This window comes from Besnoitia besnoiti, chromosome V, assembly GCF_002563875.1.
Source record: "Besnoitia besnoiti strain Bb-Ger1 chromosome V, whole genome shotgun sequence".
NCBI classification, from domain to species: Eukaryota; Apicomplexa; class Conoidasida; order Eucoccidiorida; family Sarcocystidae; genus Besnoitia; species Besnoitia besnoiti.
In genome coordinates, this window is record NC_042360.1 from 3,761,583 (window position 1) to 3,776,608 (window position 15,026).

General features: G+C 59.2%; 1 protein-coding gene across 1 annotated transcript; it reads left to right on the forward strand.

The window, feature by feature from the left end:
* Window positions 1-328: 328 nt before the first annotated feature.
* BESB_063400 (trehalose-phosphatase) lies at window positions 329-11,500 on the forward strand (the record flags this gene model as incomplete). Its single annotated transcript, XM_029364754.1, has 19 exons — window positions 329-393; window positions 1,608-1,722; window positions 2,733-2,869; window positions 3,208-3,337; window positions 3,675-4,577; window positions 5,098-5,345; window positions 5,521-5,638; window positions 5,804-5,933; window positions 6,308-6,534; window positions 6,780-7,006; window positions 7,436-7,725; window positions 8,122-8,264; window positions 8,492-8,574; window positions 8,922-9,083; window positions 9,260-9,407; window positions 9,682-9,834; window positions 10,329-10,384; window positions 10,757-10,823; window positions 11,135-11,500. The coding sequence occupies 19 exons, from the start codon at window positions 329-331 to the stop codon at window positions 11,498-11,500; spliced, it is 3,768 nt and encodes a 1,255-aa protein (XP_029219462.1).
* Window positions 11,501-15,026: the final 3,526 nt, after the last annotated feature.

Below are 15,026 nucleotides of genomic sequence, written 5' to 3' on the forward strand. Positions count from 1 at the left end.
GTAGCCGCTGGCGGTAGCTGGGTCTAGTGATGGGTGCCGCCTTCCTCCTCGTATTCTCGTGTTAGCATCGCGCTTCCTTCAAGAGGGGACGACTTCAAAGTTGAGAGGAGGCGGCAGGTTTGAGTCTCAGAGTTCATCAACAGCTGCGGCCGACAGCGCGCCACACGCCCCTCTGCGTGTTCCGTGTCGACAGCCGCTGAGAGTGGTTTCGGGGTGTACTGAAGCCCAACGCTTTTCCTCTCTCGGTGCATCTAAAAGCCTGCCACAAAATAGTTGACGGAGGCTAGCGCATGTTGTAGTCGTCAGTCTAGTTCGTGTCTGTTGCCAAATGAGTTCATTTGACAGTTCCAGTGTGCTCCCTGCGCGGCCCGTCCGCAGTATTTGCAGCCCCAGGTCCGGCAAGGTGTCCTCACGTAGGGCTTCCATCTGCCTGCGGCTCCCTCTCTATTCTAGCGCCTCGGTGCTAGTCCATTTCAGAAGAGTGAGGGCGTCAATACTGTTGGGGGCTGCCGAATGTGCGGCGCGGCGCTGTAGGGGGGGGGAGGGGGGGGGGGGGGCCTGCGCGCGCCGGTTGGGTCACGCTGCGTGCCCGCGCCCTCCCTCGTCCATTAAAAACTTCGTGGCTCCTCCATGTCATTTCCTGGTAGGTTTCTCCACAAAGAAGCATTCTCTGCACCACCGGCTAGTCTATTTCTCGTCTTCGTTCATTGACGAAGCGGGCCGCGGGCGTCGGAAGCGACACACACGTATACTGGACCCTCGAAGGCGCCGCGAAGAGTTCGCGCATCTTTAGAAACGAACGGCCAGCAAGCGGTTGAAGGGCGAATCTATGGAGGGGAGATGTGGTATCGGGTGTTTTTGATTGTTTTCGCAGCCCTTCTACGTGGAGGGAGTCCCTTCCTGACTGGTGCTGTGCGAGACGCAACGCTAGACGGCGCGGTAAAAGAGGCTATCCACGCGCGCTGTGGTTGCCTCAACAATCGTTTTCTTGGTGTCTCCCTCCTTTGTAGAGTCCACCGGAGTTAATTTCGAGAAGACGTCCTTTCGTCGGTGTCTGAGCGACAATATAAAGACGGAGCTGATGTTGCTGAGGAAGGATCCCTAGCCTGGTGTGCCGAATGAACGACTTGAGCGCGCCCAGATTACGACAGCCAACTTTCTGGCACCCTTTGCGTTTGCGTTTCCCTGCGCATGCATAGAAAAACAGGATGCGAAGGGACCTGTTTTCGTTCCGTCACTTCTCTTTCCTCCTCCTCCTCCATTCCAGTCCTTTTTGGACTTTCCGTGGAAGCAAGTGTTTTCGGCTGATTTGTGCAATCGAGGATGCTGGAGGGATTTGTCACTTGTTCCCGCTTTTCGCGATCGATTTCTCCTGCATTCTGCGAGGCGCCCACCCCAATCATCCACCCCTTGTCCTTCTCCTCGGCGCCGGGGCTGTCGGCTTTTTTTGGTTTTTTCTCTCTTTCTCGCTTCCGCTGTTCAACGGCGTGCGCGCCGTCGGAAGATCTGTGACCTCGAGCGCAGGGCTTGTGGTACGCGTGCCACAGCGAAGGCGAAGTCTTCCGCGCTCTCCTGTGTCTCTCCCGCCTCCCTGTCCATCGGATCAGATTTTATGCATACAAATGCTGTACACAAGGGTTTTTTTTCCGTGCACTCGTCCGGACTGACTTCGGTGAAAGAGTCGCCGTCGTCGGGTCGTCTCCGGCTCTAGGGAACTGGCAGGTAAGCTGCAGCCGGGGTCTGATGCCCCCCGTCTCTATGATGCATGACTGGGGCTGCCGCGCACTCTGCTTGTCTCGCCCATGAGAAGTGAAGGAAAAGAAAAGATCGCAAAGTCCTCGCTGCATGTCGAGCGCAGGGCCCCCTTTGCCCTGCCTCCAGCCTGTGGCGACATGCGGGGAATCATCTCCCCGCACTAGAGTCGAGAGTCGCGACAAGTCACTCCATGACTGCATGTCTCTCCACGCAGCGAAAGATGTCCAGAAAAGTGAATTGGAGTTGCCTGGAGCCCGCCTCTGTCTCGGGGCGCCCGTCGTGACGCCGTTTCCGCCTGACTGCTTAGGTGACATCAGCGTTGTTTTGATGGGAGGATGGTGGCGCATGCAGCGCATGAGTTCACATTCATGTCGTGGGGGATGAGAAACAAGAGAGTGCGTCAACGTTTCGGTCTGCCGCCGTCGCGCCTTGCCGGGCGGGTTAAAAAGCGGTGTCTGTGCTTTTTTCTGTGAATCGTGACTGATAAATTGAACTTTCTTTTTCTCGACTCCTCCAGCTGACGGGCTGCTTGAGCGTTTCCTGGCGGGGATCTTTCGTCCCAGTCTGTATCACGCGCCTTGCTCCGCCCTGTCCCTCCGCGTGGCGTGTCTCTGCGCATCGGTCCTCACGCTGCGTTCGCGGACGGCTCGACGTGCAGTTTGCTGCAGCGTGCACTGCCCCGAGTCGACGGAGCTCGACGGGTTCACAGCCGGTCGAGATGAAAAGGTTGGGTGTTATGGCGTCCTCTGCGGACTTCGAAGGGAGACTCCGCGAGGCGCGCAGTCTCCATTTGAGCGTCTCGGTCTCGCCTCGTTGGGTGATTAAGCGGGCCTCTAGCGCTGCGCCGCTTTCTTTCTCGTCGCTCGCTTCGTAAAAACGCGCAGAGACATCTGTGTGAGGTGTGTCTGCGTGTGGACGCGTGTGTCTCTCGGGAGACAGGACATCATGTCTTCACTGCCTGCGCGATTTGTTTACAGGCGAATCACTGCCATGAACTTACCACCAACGAAGATGTCTTCCCTTCGTGGTTCTCCAAAGAGCCCGTTTACCTGCCGCTGAAGAAACCCGTCTCGTACAAATATGTCATTCTCGACGAGCGAGGCGACATTGTGCGGTACGTGCGGCCGAATACTCGAATGCGCGCATGCATGCATCCGCTGTGCGCGCGTATATATATATATATATATATATATATATGGGTGGTAGCTATATATATATGTATGGATAGATAGATATATACGTATATACGCACCTGTACACATATATGGATATATATATATATATTCTGTAGATGTCTGGTGGGCGTGCTGAGCGGGTGTCGGGTGTCCGTGTGCGTGCGCACGGGGACTGAGGCGGGGACTCCCTAGGCACCCTCTTTTGTCTTTTAGAGACGAGTGAGAAATGCGCAAAAGCATAGGTCAGGAAAGCTTCAAGTGCTTTTTGTTTCATCAGGTGGGAAGAGTGCGAAGGCAACCGCGAGCTGGTTCCTACGGGCGTGGAGATGACAGTTGAGGACGATGACGGCCTCTTCAGAGAGCAGATGACTACCAGAGGGGATCATGGAGTCGAAGGCGACGACGATGTAAGTCCCCCTGTCCACTTCACTTCTTCTTCTTCGCCTTCTCTCTTGGGCTGACCGGCGCACACGCGCCCCAAGTCTACCTGCGTATACGTGGACCTATCCATATATATATATATATATATACATGTATGCGTAGTATGTGTGCATGTGAATATATGCGTATGCACAGCGGTAACCGGCTGGACCGCGTTGACACTCGCCCGGCTGTTCCACGGGCGTGGTCGCCGCCCGCGTCGCATCGCAGTTTCAGAGCTTTGGGTCTGTAAATTTTTAAGGCATCTCTACGCGGGCCTGGGTGACGAGCTGGCGCCGGGCGCGTCCGTGCCTTGCGACTCAGGTGTCGGTGACGGCGATAGACAAGGAGGAGACAGAGGCGCGCAACCGGGTGCTGGCGATCCAGGAGGAGGAGCCGCAGATCGACGAGAACGACACCCTCGTCGTCTGCGCGTTGGACTTGCCGCTGCGGGTAGTCCGCGTGTCTAGTTCCTCGCCCTCCGCCTCAGGCGTCCCTTGCGTGGCGGGGCCGTGTGCAGGGGGAGGCGGTGGCGCGCGGGCGGCGTCGCTGCCTGGGGCGTCTGGCGGGGGCCGGAAGCGCGCAGACGACGGGGAGCACGCGTCCGCGTCCGCGTGCGCGGCCGGCGGCGCTCGTGACTCGGAGCGGGATGCGTCGCCGGCGCTGGTGGCGGCTGGTGCGCCGCTGTTCACGTGTGGGGAGCATCCGCTGCGGAGCAGCCGGGGGACCTTCGAGGTTCGCGCGAGTAAGAGCGCGTTGCTGCCCTCGCTGTACACGCTGCGGAAGAAGACGCGGCTGCCGGTCCGTTTCATTGGATGGCCGGGAGTCGACGTGGAGGACGAGCTGGAGCAGGAGGAGTTGACTGAGTTTCTGCGCGCGTACGACTGCGTGCCGATCTTCCCTGAGAAGCGCGAGTTCCACAGATACCTGACTTTCTGTCACGGCTTTCTCTGGCCGCTCTTCCACAACGTCGTCATTCTCGACTCCAAGACGCAACTCCCATTCGACTCCGACCTCTGGGCCTGCTACCAGGCCCTCAACAGACTCTGGGCAGACGCCGTTGTGCGCCACGCCCACGAGTCGGACATGATCTGGGTCCACGACTACCACCTCCTCCTCGCCCCCATGCACATCACGCGCAAAGTCCGCAAGGCCAACGTCGGCTTCTTCCTCCACATCCCCTTCCCCTCCTCTGAGGTCTTCAGATGCTTGCCCTGCCGAGAGGACGTGAGAAAAACACGCTCACACGCCAGCCACGCGTGCAGCGGCGCCACTTGCATCCAAGTCGCACAGCACAGCGACGCAGCTACATACATACCTACATACATACACATGTATATACACATATATATACATAGATTTACGTGCACACATATACGCCCATGCAACTGTTTCCGCGGGGTTCTGTTGCGATACAATCTGTACAGGTAGGTGCCATCAAATCTGCGTACGGAGGCAGGCTAGGGCATGCATGCGCGCGTGCACGCATGTTTATCGGTGCATGGTCAGAGGCGGACCCGCCGCCCTGTCTCTTTGCCTCTGTCGGCCTCTCGCTCATCCCCCCACGTGTCGGGCGGGGCGTTCGCTGACGAGTGCGCTGCATGCGGAGTCGGCGGATTTTTGTGTCGGTCGATTTCCGACCGGAGGTGGTCCATGTATGTTTCATCTGCATCTAGTCCTGAGTGCGAGTATGTCTTACGACGGTGCCGGTGCGTGTGTGTCGTTGTCCTGCGGCTCTGCGTTTCAGATTCTTCGGGGGATGCTGTGCGCGGACCTGATTGGTTTCCACCTGTTTGAGTACGCGCGCCACTTTCTGGTCGCGTGCAAGCGGCTGCTCGGACTGGAACACCACTTTTGTCGAGGCGGCATCCTCAGCATCGAATACGGTGGCAGGAACGTCTCAGTCCGCATCGGTCACGTCCACATCCAATACGCAGACATCCGCGAACGCATCGAAGCCAGCCCCACAGTCCAGCAAATGGCGAGAGCGATTCGGTAGGCGCGACACGCTGAACGGCAGCGACTAGCGGGGCGGGGGGGGGGGGGGGGGGGGGGGGGGGGGGGGGGGGGGGGGGGGGGGAGGGGGGTTGCCTGTGTTTGGCTTCTGTGTGTTCGCGGCGCCGTCACTCACCCCGCATTCCCGTACGGTTGCTGGCCTTTTTGTCTGCAGACAACGATACGTGGGGAAGTTCATTTTTGTCTCCGTCGACCGCTGCGAGAAGCTCGCCGGTTTGCTTCTGAAGGTTCGCGCCTTCCAGAAGTTCCTCACGACCTACTCCTACGCGCGAGTAAGTTCCTGCTGCTGCGATCGTGCTTCGATCGGCCTCGAAGTCGCCTCGCGCGCGCGTCTCAGGCGCCGAGTCTGTAGTCTGCGCGTGCTGCCTGCTCTCTCGCCGCAGAGCCGCGGCGCTCCGCAGTCCGTCGCGTGTGCCTCGGGTCTGCGTTGCTTCCAGGGGAACACGGTACTCATTCAGTACGCCTATCCGACGATGAACTGGTCTGAAGACTCCGACGAAATGGCGAAGGAGCTAGCCGAACTAGTGGAGAGAGTCAACGCACAGTTTGCGCCGCCCGGGGACTCGGGTGAGAGGCAGAGTCGAGCAGATATCCTTTTCGGATGTACAGTCTATTCTACAGATCACCCGAGCATCCATAAGAGGGAGGGAGTCGCGGTGCCCGCTCCGCGGCTGTCGGCTGTTGCCTGACTGCGCAATTTGCTAGAATCGACGTCTGCGGGAGGCCGCGTGCGGGCGCGGTCCGTCCGTTTTGCCCTGCTTCCACTGCTGTCCTCTCTCTCTGTGAGGCGGATGAACGTCGGCGGTGTCGGTGCAACGGCTCTCTCTCGTTCCCTCTCTCTGTTTCGCGTGCCGGTCTCGACGCTCGCCCGGTTCGCCTGTTTATGCGTCAGCAGGGGTGGTTATGTGGCCTGTGCGTCTGCGCTGTCGCGGGGTTCGCAGGCTTCAGGCACATCGAGCTGCACATTCAGTCGGTCGCTTGGGAGGAGAAGTGCGCGGTGTTCATTGCGGGTGACTGCTTTCTCGACACCTCGATCCGCGACGGCCTGAACTTGAACCCCTTCGAGTACATCTGCTGCCACCGAGACAACGTGACCGGCGTCATCCTCTCCGAGTTCACCGGCTGCAGCCGCGCGCTCGCCAGCGCGATCCGCGTGAACCCCTGGAAGGTAGGCGTCGGGCGAGTCCGAGCCAATCCCCGAGGCAGTGGAGCAGAGAGCGAAGAAGACCTACGGTTTAGGGTTTTCTACGATGGCGAGCGGAGCGAAGAGAAGGAGGGGTGTCGGTTGTTGGCGGGTTGCGGGGGCCGCCGCGGGGCGGCAGGGGTGTTTTCGGTGTGGCGCGCGGATGCGGCGGCCGTTTCTCTTGGTTTTCGAGACGGAGTTCGCGGTGGGGAGACTTGCCTTTTTTTCAGGTGGAGGCGGTGGCGGACGCGATGGACCGCACCATCAACATGTCGGTGGAAGAACAGCGCGACCGCTTCATGCGCGACCAGGACTACCTGACGCACAACAGCACGCAGAAGTGGGCGGAGGAGAATATCCTCGACTTGCGCCGAGCGCGGAAACCCGACGACTTTGTCTACGTCTCTTGGGGCCTTGGCAACACCTTCCGCGTCCTGGGCATGGACTCGAACTTCAGGTGTGTGAGCGCAGTCCTTTTGACAAAGCGGAGACTGCGCTGCTCCTCGCAGACATCAGGAGACGCGGGCGACAAACCCGCGTGCGCCGCCGTGTCGCTTCTGGGGAGAGTCTCGGGGGCGTCTAGAGGCATTCGTTTCTCCCGGGGGCCTCGCTCGCCGATGCCCGCGCGTCGTCTCACCTCTCTTGCTGCACCCGGTCGTTCGCTGCCTCACGCTGATTCCCGCGCGCATGAATCGCAGAGAGACAGCATCTGTGCCGCGTGTCGGTATTCTCGCACTATAAGTAGCTGTCGCCTGATTACACGCGATCCGCGCTGCGGAACTGCGTAGCTCGCATTGTATGAGCGGGCGTCTCGGTCTCGCGTGTCTCTCGCCAGAGCCCTGCGGCCTTGCATCACCGCGTGTCGCGCGCGCGTGGCTGTCTTCAGGTTCCTCGACACGACGCAAGTGATTCGCGGCTACCGCACTTCCAAGCACCGCATTTTCTTTTTCGACTGCGAAGGAACGCTCGCGCCAGACCGTCGACGCATCACCTTCGTGCCTGGCGGCGAGAATCTCTTTGCACAGGGCAGGCCGCCTTCGCGGCAAGTCAAGGAGTGCCTCCAGGCGCTGGTCGACGACCCGCGAAACACCGTTGTGATTCTTTCTGGCAGAGACAGGCACCTCTTGGAGGAATGGTTCGCCTCTGTGAAGGGCATTGGCCTGTGCGCTGAGCACGGTAAGACATACATAGACACGATGCAGAGACGCAGTGCAGACTGCCTGTTTTCTGTCTCCCGCGTGCGGAGAATATCCATACGCACATAGTTGTGTATATACGTTTATACATGAGCGGGCGCGTCTTCCGCTCTAAACGCTAAACCCTATGCGAATTCATGCATACGTGCATGCATACGTCTCAGCATACTTGTATGCATGTATATACATCTATGTTTGTAGATACGCGGCGAGCTGGAGCGTTTTGAGTTTTGCACGTCGCGCCGCGCGTTCTTAGCAGAGCAGAGGGTGATAGAGGCTTTGGGCGCACGTGCTTGGGACTGGCGGTCCGCGGGCGTCTTCTCGTTGCATTTTCCGCTCGCATCTGGGCTGCTGTCGACTGCGGTTTGTGTTCTAGGCTTTTATTATCGAGTCCCTGGAATCACAGGAGATCAGTGGCACTGCATGTCGCGCCAGCGGGACTTCACCTGGAAGCAGGTCGCGATCGAGCTCATGCTCCAGTACGTGAAGCGCACTCAGGGCTCCTTCATCGAAAACAAGGTAAGGCAAACAGCTGGCGAGTTCTCGAGCGCCGCGCTCCACTTGCCCGGCGTCCCTCTCTCTCTCGAATCCTTAGATGTGACTTTGGCGCATCACGCGCACGTATCAGTTTGTAACTCCGCTTCACATGGGGCCTGAGTGGTAGTCTTTGTCGGATTATCCAGTTTTGTGTGCCTTGAAGGGATGGAAATTGAGTGACGTCGGCTTGTGTGCATTGGCTGCTGCAGGGAAGCGCTCTTGTTTTCCAGTACCGAGACGCCGACCCTGACTTCGGTAGCATGCAAGCGAAGGATCTATCTAATTACTTGGGGTGAGAATGAGGACAGAATTTGCAAACTCTCCTCTAGCTGCCGCCCCTGGCCGCCTGCTGCACTGCGCCGGCGACCGCTTGCTTTCTGTTCCCTCGCAAAAACCTTCCAAAGAAGACTCGTGCATGTTCACGCGGCCTTTTACGCGTGATACGAATCGTGTAGCCCCGCGCACCGTTATCTGCGCGCCTTCCTTGCGGAGATCTCTGGTTTGTCTCTCCTTGCCTCTCCTGCCTCTCGGATCCGCATGCGTGCGATTGCTGGTGCGTTTGCGTGCGTGTTCTCTCTTTTTTTCCCAGCGACGCTGATCCCCAACTCCCTTCTGTGCGCGTTGTCCTTTCTGCTTCAGGGAGTTGCTTTTCGGCTACCCAGTCTCCGTGATGAGTGGGAAAGGATACGTGGAGGTGAAGCTTCGCGGGGTGAATAAAGGCCACGCCGTGGAGAAGGTACTACGGAAGCTCAGCAACTTGCATGGCGACATCGACTTTGTCCTCTGCGTTGGCGACGACAGGTAGGCGCGCGCGCGAGCGGCAGACAGACACGCGGGGCCTGCGGAGATCCTGGGAGGGGGGGAAGCCCCGCGGGGGGTCTAGGCGGAGGGTAGCACGCACGCTCGCGTGGGCGTCGGGTGCGTGTCGCGGGTCTGGTGTTCCATCACGTGCGGCTTTGCGAGCGCTCGCCTCTCAGGAGCGACGAAGACATGTTCGCCGTCATCAACGCGATGACCGAAGACGGCTACCAGCTCTGCGTGCCGGAGGGTAGCGGCGCGGGGGGCAGCGGGCTCTACCGCCACCCCCTTTCCAAGGACCGCATTCATCGGCGCAACTCAGTTTCGGTGAGATTTTTCTCATAAAAAGCCAATTTTATCGGCGTCTCAGAGGCTGCTGCGAGTCGAGGCGCCCGTCGACCGGTCTTCTCGCAGGGCGTCCACCCGTAGTGGCGCTCCCGTGCGTTCTGTGCATGACGACTTGTTGGCAGCTGTGACAATCTATGATCTTATTTGTAGGTTGTACTTCTATTCTAGGTTCCTCAGTATGGACGACTCGTTTTATGACGGTTTGGCTGCGAGGGAGTGATGGGTTTTTCTCTGCCTGTGTGCCGTTTTCTAGTCGGATGAGAACCGCGCGGACGCGGCGGCGCCGAGCAGCGGCGAGCCGCGCGTCCAGCGCGTCGAGTCTTCGCCGTCCGAGCACCGCGGCAGCTCCGGCGGGCTGGCCTCCACGTCCTCCAGCATGAACCTCGCAGCAACCGCGAGTGGAAAGGTGAGGGAAAAAAATGGAGGGGAGGGGGGGAAAGGGGCTGCAGGGGTGGGAGGTTGGGCGAGGGCGGAACCGCGTTAAGAGAGTGCCAGGACAAGGCGAAGCATATGTCTACATATATATATATATATATATATATATATATATATATATATATATATATATATATATATATATATATATATGAATGTGCATGTGTGTATGCGTGCATTTGAACCTTTGATGAGAGTGAAACGGCGGAGAAGCGGGGTGGAGGCTCGGGGGGGGGCAGCTGTGTGGACTCTCGCGGGATCCTTTCGAGGGCGCACAACGAGGGAGGGCATCAGGGAGAGACGGGAAAACAGCCGAAAGCGCCGGAGACCAAGCGGAAGCAGGAGGCAGGTGGAGGCACAGCTGTGGCGCAGTCCGGACCCGAGAGAATCTGGGGGACACGCAGGCTGAACTCCGGGCAGGGAGTTGACCTGAGCGATGCCCTGCGCTTGCGCTGTGTTTAGCAGAAAGTCGGGACTCATTTCTTCACATGCACAGTTGGAAAGAAGCCGTCGAACGCTCGGTAAGGCCCTTCTCTGGCTCCTGCGGTCAGCTTTTTTGCTGTGCCCAGTGTCCCTTCTCGTCTCCGCGCCGCGGGCGCTCTCTGCGTCGCGGCTTAGAAAACTGGCATTTTTTTTTGAAGTCCGCTTGGCTGCTGCGCGCCTTCATCGTCGGGTTCCTTCGCGTGTTCCGGCATGCGGACTGTGCTCGTTTTCCTCTTCGTTTTGTCTCTCCGCAGCTCACCTCGCGGTTGCCACACTCGAGCTGGCTGGCGGCGTTTGCCTGCCTCGAAATGAGTTTTAAATGAATTTTAGCAGTCTTCGGTGAGAGTGTGGAGAGGTTGCTCGTCGTTCCACGTGCCGCAACCGGCGAGTTTCCTGTCTTCTTTGATCAGGTACTACCTCAACGACACCGACGACGTGTCTGACTTGCTTGACTCCCTCCGGCAGTGTACGGAAAAGGTAAAGCTTCGCCCTCGTCTTTGTGATGGTCTCTCGTTATGGCGCTCTTGTTTATGCCGCCCCTCTGCTGTTGTGTGTCGACTCACTTTGCAAGTTGCCTTCCGTCGCTTCGCGAGTCTGGTTTCGCTCGAGTGATGTCTGGGTCTTCCGGCGCATGTATCTTCTGCCGTCTCGGCCTCGCCTGGCTTCCTCTGCCCCTTCTTGGTCCCTGCGCTGTGTGCTCTCCTGCTTCCACCGCTCTGGCGCGCGGGCTTTTCCGGTGTAGGGACAGCAAGGCGGCGGGGTGTCTCCCTGTGCTGTCTGGGGTGCAGGAGACGCAGGAGAAGCGCAACACGTCCAGGGACGCGAGTGGCGCGGCGCCGGTGGTCGCCGCGGCCGCGGTCGCGGGGTCCCTCGCAGGCAACGCGGCGGTGCAACTCCGGAAGGGCGACAGCTCAGGGAACTTCGCCGCGATGTGGCTGCAGGGGCCGCTGGGCAGCGGGACTCTACCCCCGAGACGCAGCGACCGCGGCAGCTTCGGCAGCTTCCCCGTCGGGCTCGGCGTGGACCCGTTCGCCGCGGCAGGGCCCTTTGGGGCGCCCGCGCCGCCGCCGCGAGCCGCGCCGCGTCAAGGCCCTGCCCAGGCTGCGTGGGCTGCAGGCGGGAAGGGAGAGTCGCGGCCGCCGGCGGGGGTGTGAGGTGATGCATGGCAGAGGGTGCCGGCGGACAGCGAGACGCGCAGGAGACAGCCGAGAAGACAGGCGGGGGAGGGACCAGCGCGGGAGGCGCGCACACGCGCAGTCAGGTCTGCAAGAAGCGGTCAGAGAACGAGGAAGCATGCGCAGGGGGGGGAGGGGGGGGTGGTTCCCGGTGGAGGCGGGGCACAGAAGGATCGGAGAGAGCGCCGAAGGACAGCAGCGATGCAGGCACAGACACACCCACGGATCTAACGGCGGCGGCGTGCGAGGGAGGGGCGAGGAGAAGTATGCGTCTGCGCGGCTGGCAGAGGCCGGTGAGAAGACCGACATGCGAGAAAGCATCAGAAATGCAGCGGAAGCCGGAGAGGAGGAGGGAGGGAGGGGAGGAACCGGCGACAAGTGGAGGCAGGTGGCGCAGTGAAGAGAAAGAGAGACAGCAGAGACGGCCTCTGGGTGACGGTGTTCTATGGCGTCTTCACCAGAGGGGCCGGCCGGTTCAAGTATCCCGGGAGATCTGTTTTTCGAAACAATCGCGTCGGAGAGGCGAAGCGGACTAGCGAACTCGGAAGCAGTAGAGCGCAGCGAGCAGGCTTGAGGGGGTTGAACAGAGAAGTGAGACGCATGCAAGCGAACAACTCATGGACAGCCAACCCTACACCGTGCAGAGGGAAACAACGCGGAGGCACGCGCAGCGCGAGGACGCGACGCAGCACGGAGGGGCCCTGGCGAGGGCGGGCAAGACAGAGGAACGGATGATGGAGAGAGGCGTTGGCGGGGTACGAGGCGCGAGCAGACGAATCGTCAAAAAGCGAAGCGGTGACGCTTCTTCATGTGCAGCTTGAGCGCGGGAGAGTGTCGTTCAGGAACGCCCCAAGCGACGCACTCGACAGCGTGAGAGGCACATGTCATGAGAGTCGTCGAACAGACGAGAGCGAGACGTTGAAGAGCGAGCGACCCGCAGTCACACGGCGAAGCGGCGTTCGAGGGGCGTGGCGAGCCGCGGCCCGTGCCGCGAGTGCATTTTCTTTTTTTGAGAATAGAGAGACAGCGGCGGAGCCGGCCGGTCGAGAAGCCGTAGGGAGAAGGAGAGTGCGACGAGAAGCAGAGGGGAGCTGTGTGAAACCTTCCTGTGTCCTTTTTTTGCAGGGAGACCGCGCCGCCTCTGTTGGGGTGTCCTCTCCTTTCGATTGTCTTTTCTCAGTTCTTCTCTCTTCACTTTTGCTCGCGTATGTAGCTTTTGTGAGTGCGCGGGAGGCGCAAGCGTCGTGGCTAGGGCGGCCGGTCCTGAGGTCCTCAGGCCTTCTGTCACTCCTGCGAAAGGCGAGCACTGCCCAGGCGGGCGGCGTGCGAGAGGACACGATGCGTTGTTTTGCTCGGCGGCAGGGGGAGGGCGGCTTTTCGCTTCGTTCCCCAGATGGGTTGGAAAGACGCACGCTCGCGCCTCGCTCGCAAGCAGGCTTGCCTCTCACTCGAGAGTGAGACGCCGGGTGCGGTTTCCGGAGGCATCGCCGCTGTCTCTTGTCCGTATTTTTGCCGGGGGCGCTTGGAGCCTCGAGCGTGGAGGACGGAGGACGCGACGCGGTTGTGAGACGATCGCCCCAGAGTGTGGCTGCTGTGCTTGCCCTCGTGGCAGGCAGGGGCAGTGAGAGACGAGTTCATTTTGTGGAGAGAGCCAAACGGAATGCGTGTGCAGAAGGAGCGCATGAAGAGTTGTTTTTTCTCTGCCGTTTCAGTCGGTGGCGCTCGTTCCGGCGGAGCCGATCGACAGAGTAGCGTTGGCAGCGGCCGGGGGGTGCGAGACCTACTCGCTCGTGAAGGCGGGAAAATTTTTCAGAGCTCTAAAGTAAACGCAGACAAAGACTGAATCGCGAGTAGAGAAAGACCGCCTCTCTGAGTCGCCGAATATAAGTCTTGAAGAACTCAGAAGTTCTAAAACAGGCAGACACCTCCACCACACCAGTCGGGAACACAATGTGCCTTCAAACAGAATGCGCGATACATGCGTCCGCCGCCCTGAACGGGTTCTCTCCAGTTGTAGTCGTTTCGCTGGGATGCGCTCTGCGAACATGCAGCCACCGCGTGGGTAGGACTCTCTCGCCAGCTTCTTTCGTTTCACCAGAGGCGCAGGAGCCCTCCATCTCCATCGCAGACGCAGCTCGGGCAGATAGAGAGATAGCTCAGACCCTCATAGCTTTCTCAAATGGTGGCACGCAACATCGTGTAGCCAAAGGGAGCCGACGAGGCGATACCAGTCAGACTCTACGCCAGGTTCCCACGGTCGTCGGCTCGCTGCTGGCTGGTCGCGTTGAAAGTGCGCTCGACGAGAGCCTTGACCTACTCGATTAGAACTGGCCCCCAGGACCCCCGTTGCTGGCGAGTATGCGACAGTGCAGCACGAAAGGACGAGCTTGTGCGATCATACCTTTCTTCCCACAGTTTGGGCACAGAATAAACCGAGTTCAAACGGCAGCCTCGTAAGATATGAAACTGACTCCTTTTGCCGCCTCCTCTATGTGCTGTGCCACAAACATCGGACGCATGACTATCTGCTCGTCGGCTGCTGGCATGTATGGTTCTGTTCAGCGGGCGGGGTAGGAGGCGCCCCGTAGTGCGGTAACTGCTCTCTGGAATTTTCCCGAGAAATATGAGACAGTCTGCCTTTCTAGACATACGCAGCTTGCACTATATTTTTCGCGTGACCGTCCACAGCTCAGGCCGCATCTGTACCTGCTCCGTCGACTGATGACCGTTCTGTTTGCGCCCTACTCTGGGCATACGGTGCTTGTGTGAGTGGCCGTCTTGACTATTTCTGAGTACCCGCCCGCTGTCTCCATGGCGCGGCTAGTGTGGATGTAAAGATAAAAGTTAAGCCTTCGTGGTAGACAGTGCAGTCTGCAACTTCACGCGCCATTGCTGTTTGCATTCATAACCGCCCACTATGAACCCGGAGCGGCTTGATAAGGCCAGGAGAGCAGAGGTATCTAGGTACGCCAGCTGTCTTATTCTAAGTCTCTCGACGGTGCATGCTCCAGAACCCCTCAACTTTAAGGTACTCAAATGCGCAAGTAAACTCGTACTCTGCTCATGATTCGAGGTCGTAAGACAGAGCTACCGTGCGGGGTTTCCTCAGTCCCTGTACGACGAATGGGAAGTACATCAACGCCAACTTCTTGCACGGTCAGGTTTCGGGCAGTTTGTGAGCATATCTAGACGTGAATGGATGTGACAAGCATAAAGCGAGAGACGTCCCAATTCAAATACACCAGGTGCGCACTGATTTCAGGCGGCAGCTGTCTCAACGTCTACGTGCACACTAGCCCCGGCGACCCTCAGCTAGCGGCAAGGCACTGCCGAGGCCTCAGGTGTCGCACCATCACATGATTCCTTTTGCAATTCGTATGATTGGCTGTTGTCTTTGAACAGAGCTCACCCGAGCTGTTCTCGTTACAGGAGGCCAGGTTGTCCTGTTGCCTGCTTCCGTCTTGCATCTCTTTGCGGAATAGACAGCTGCTGAATCCGGTTCCGG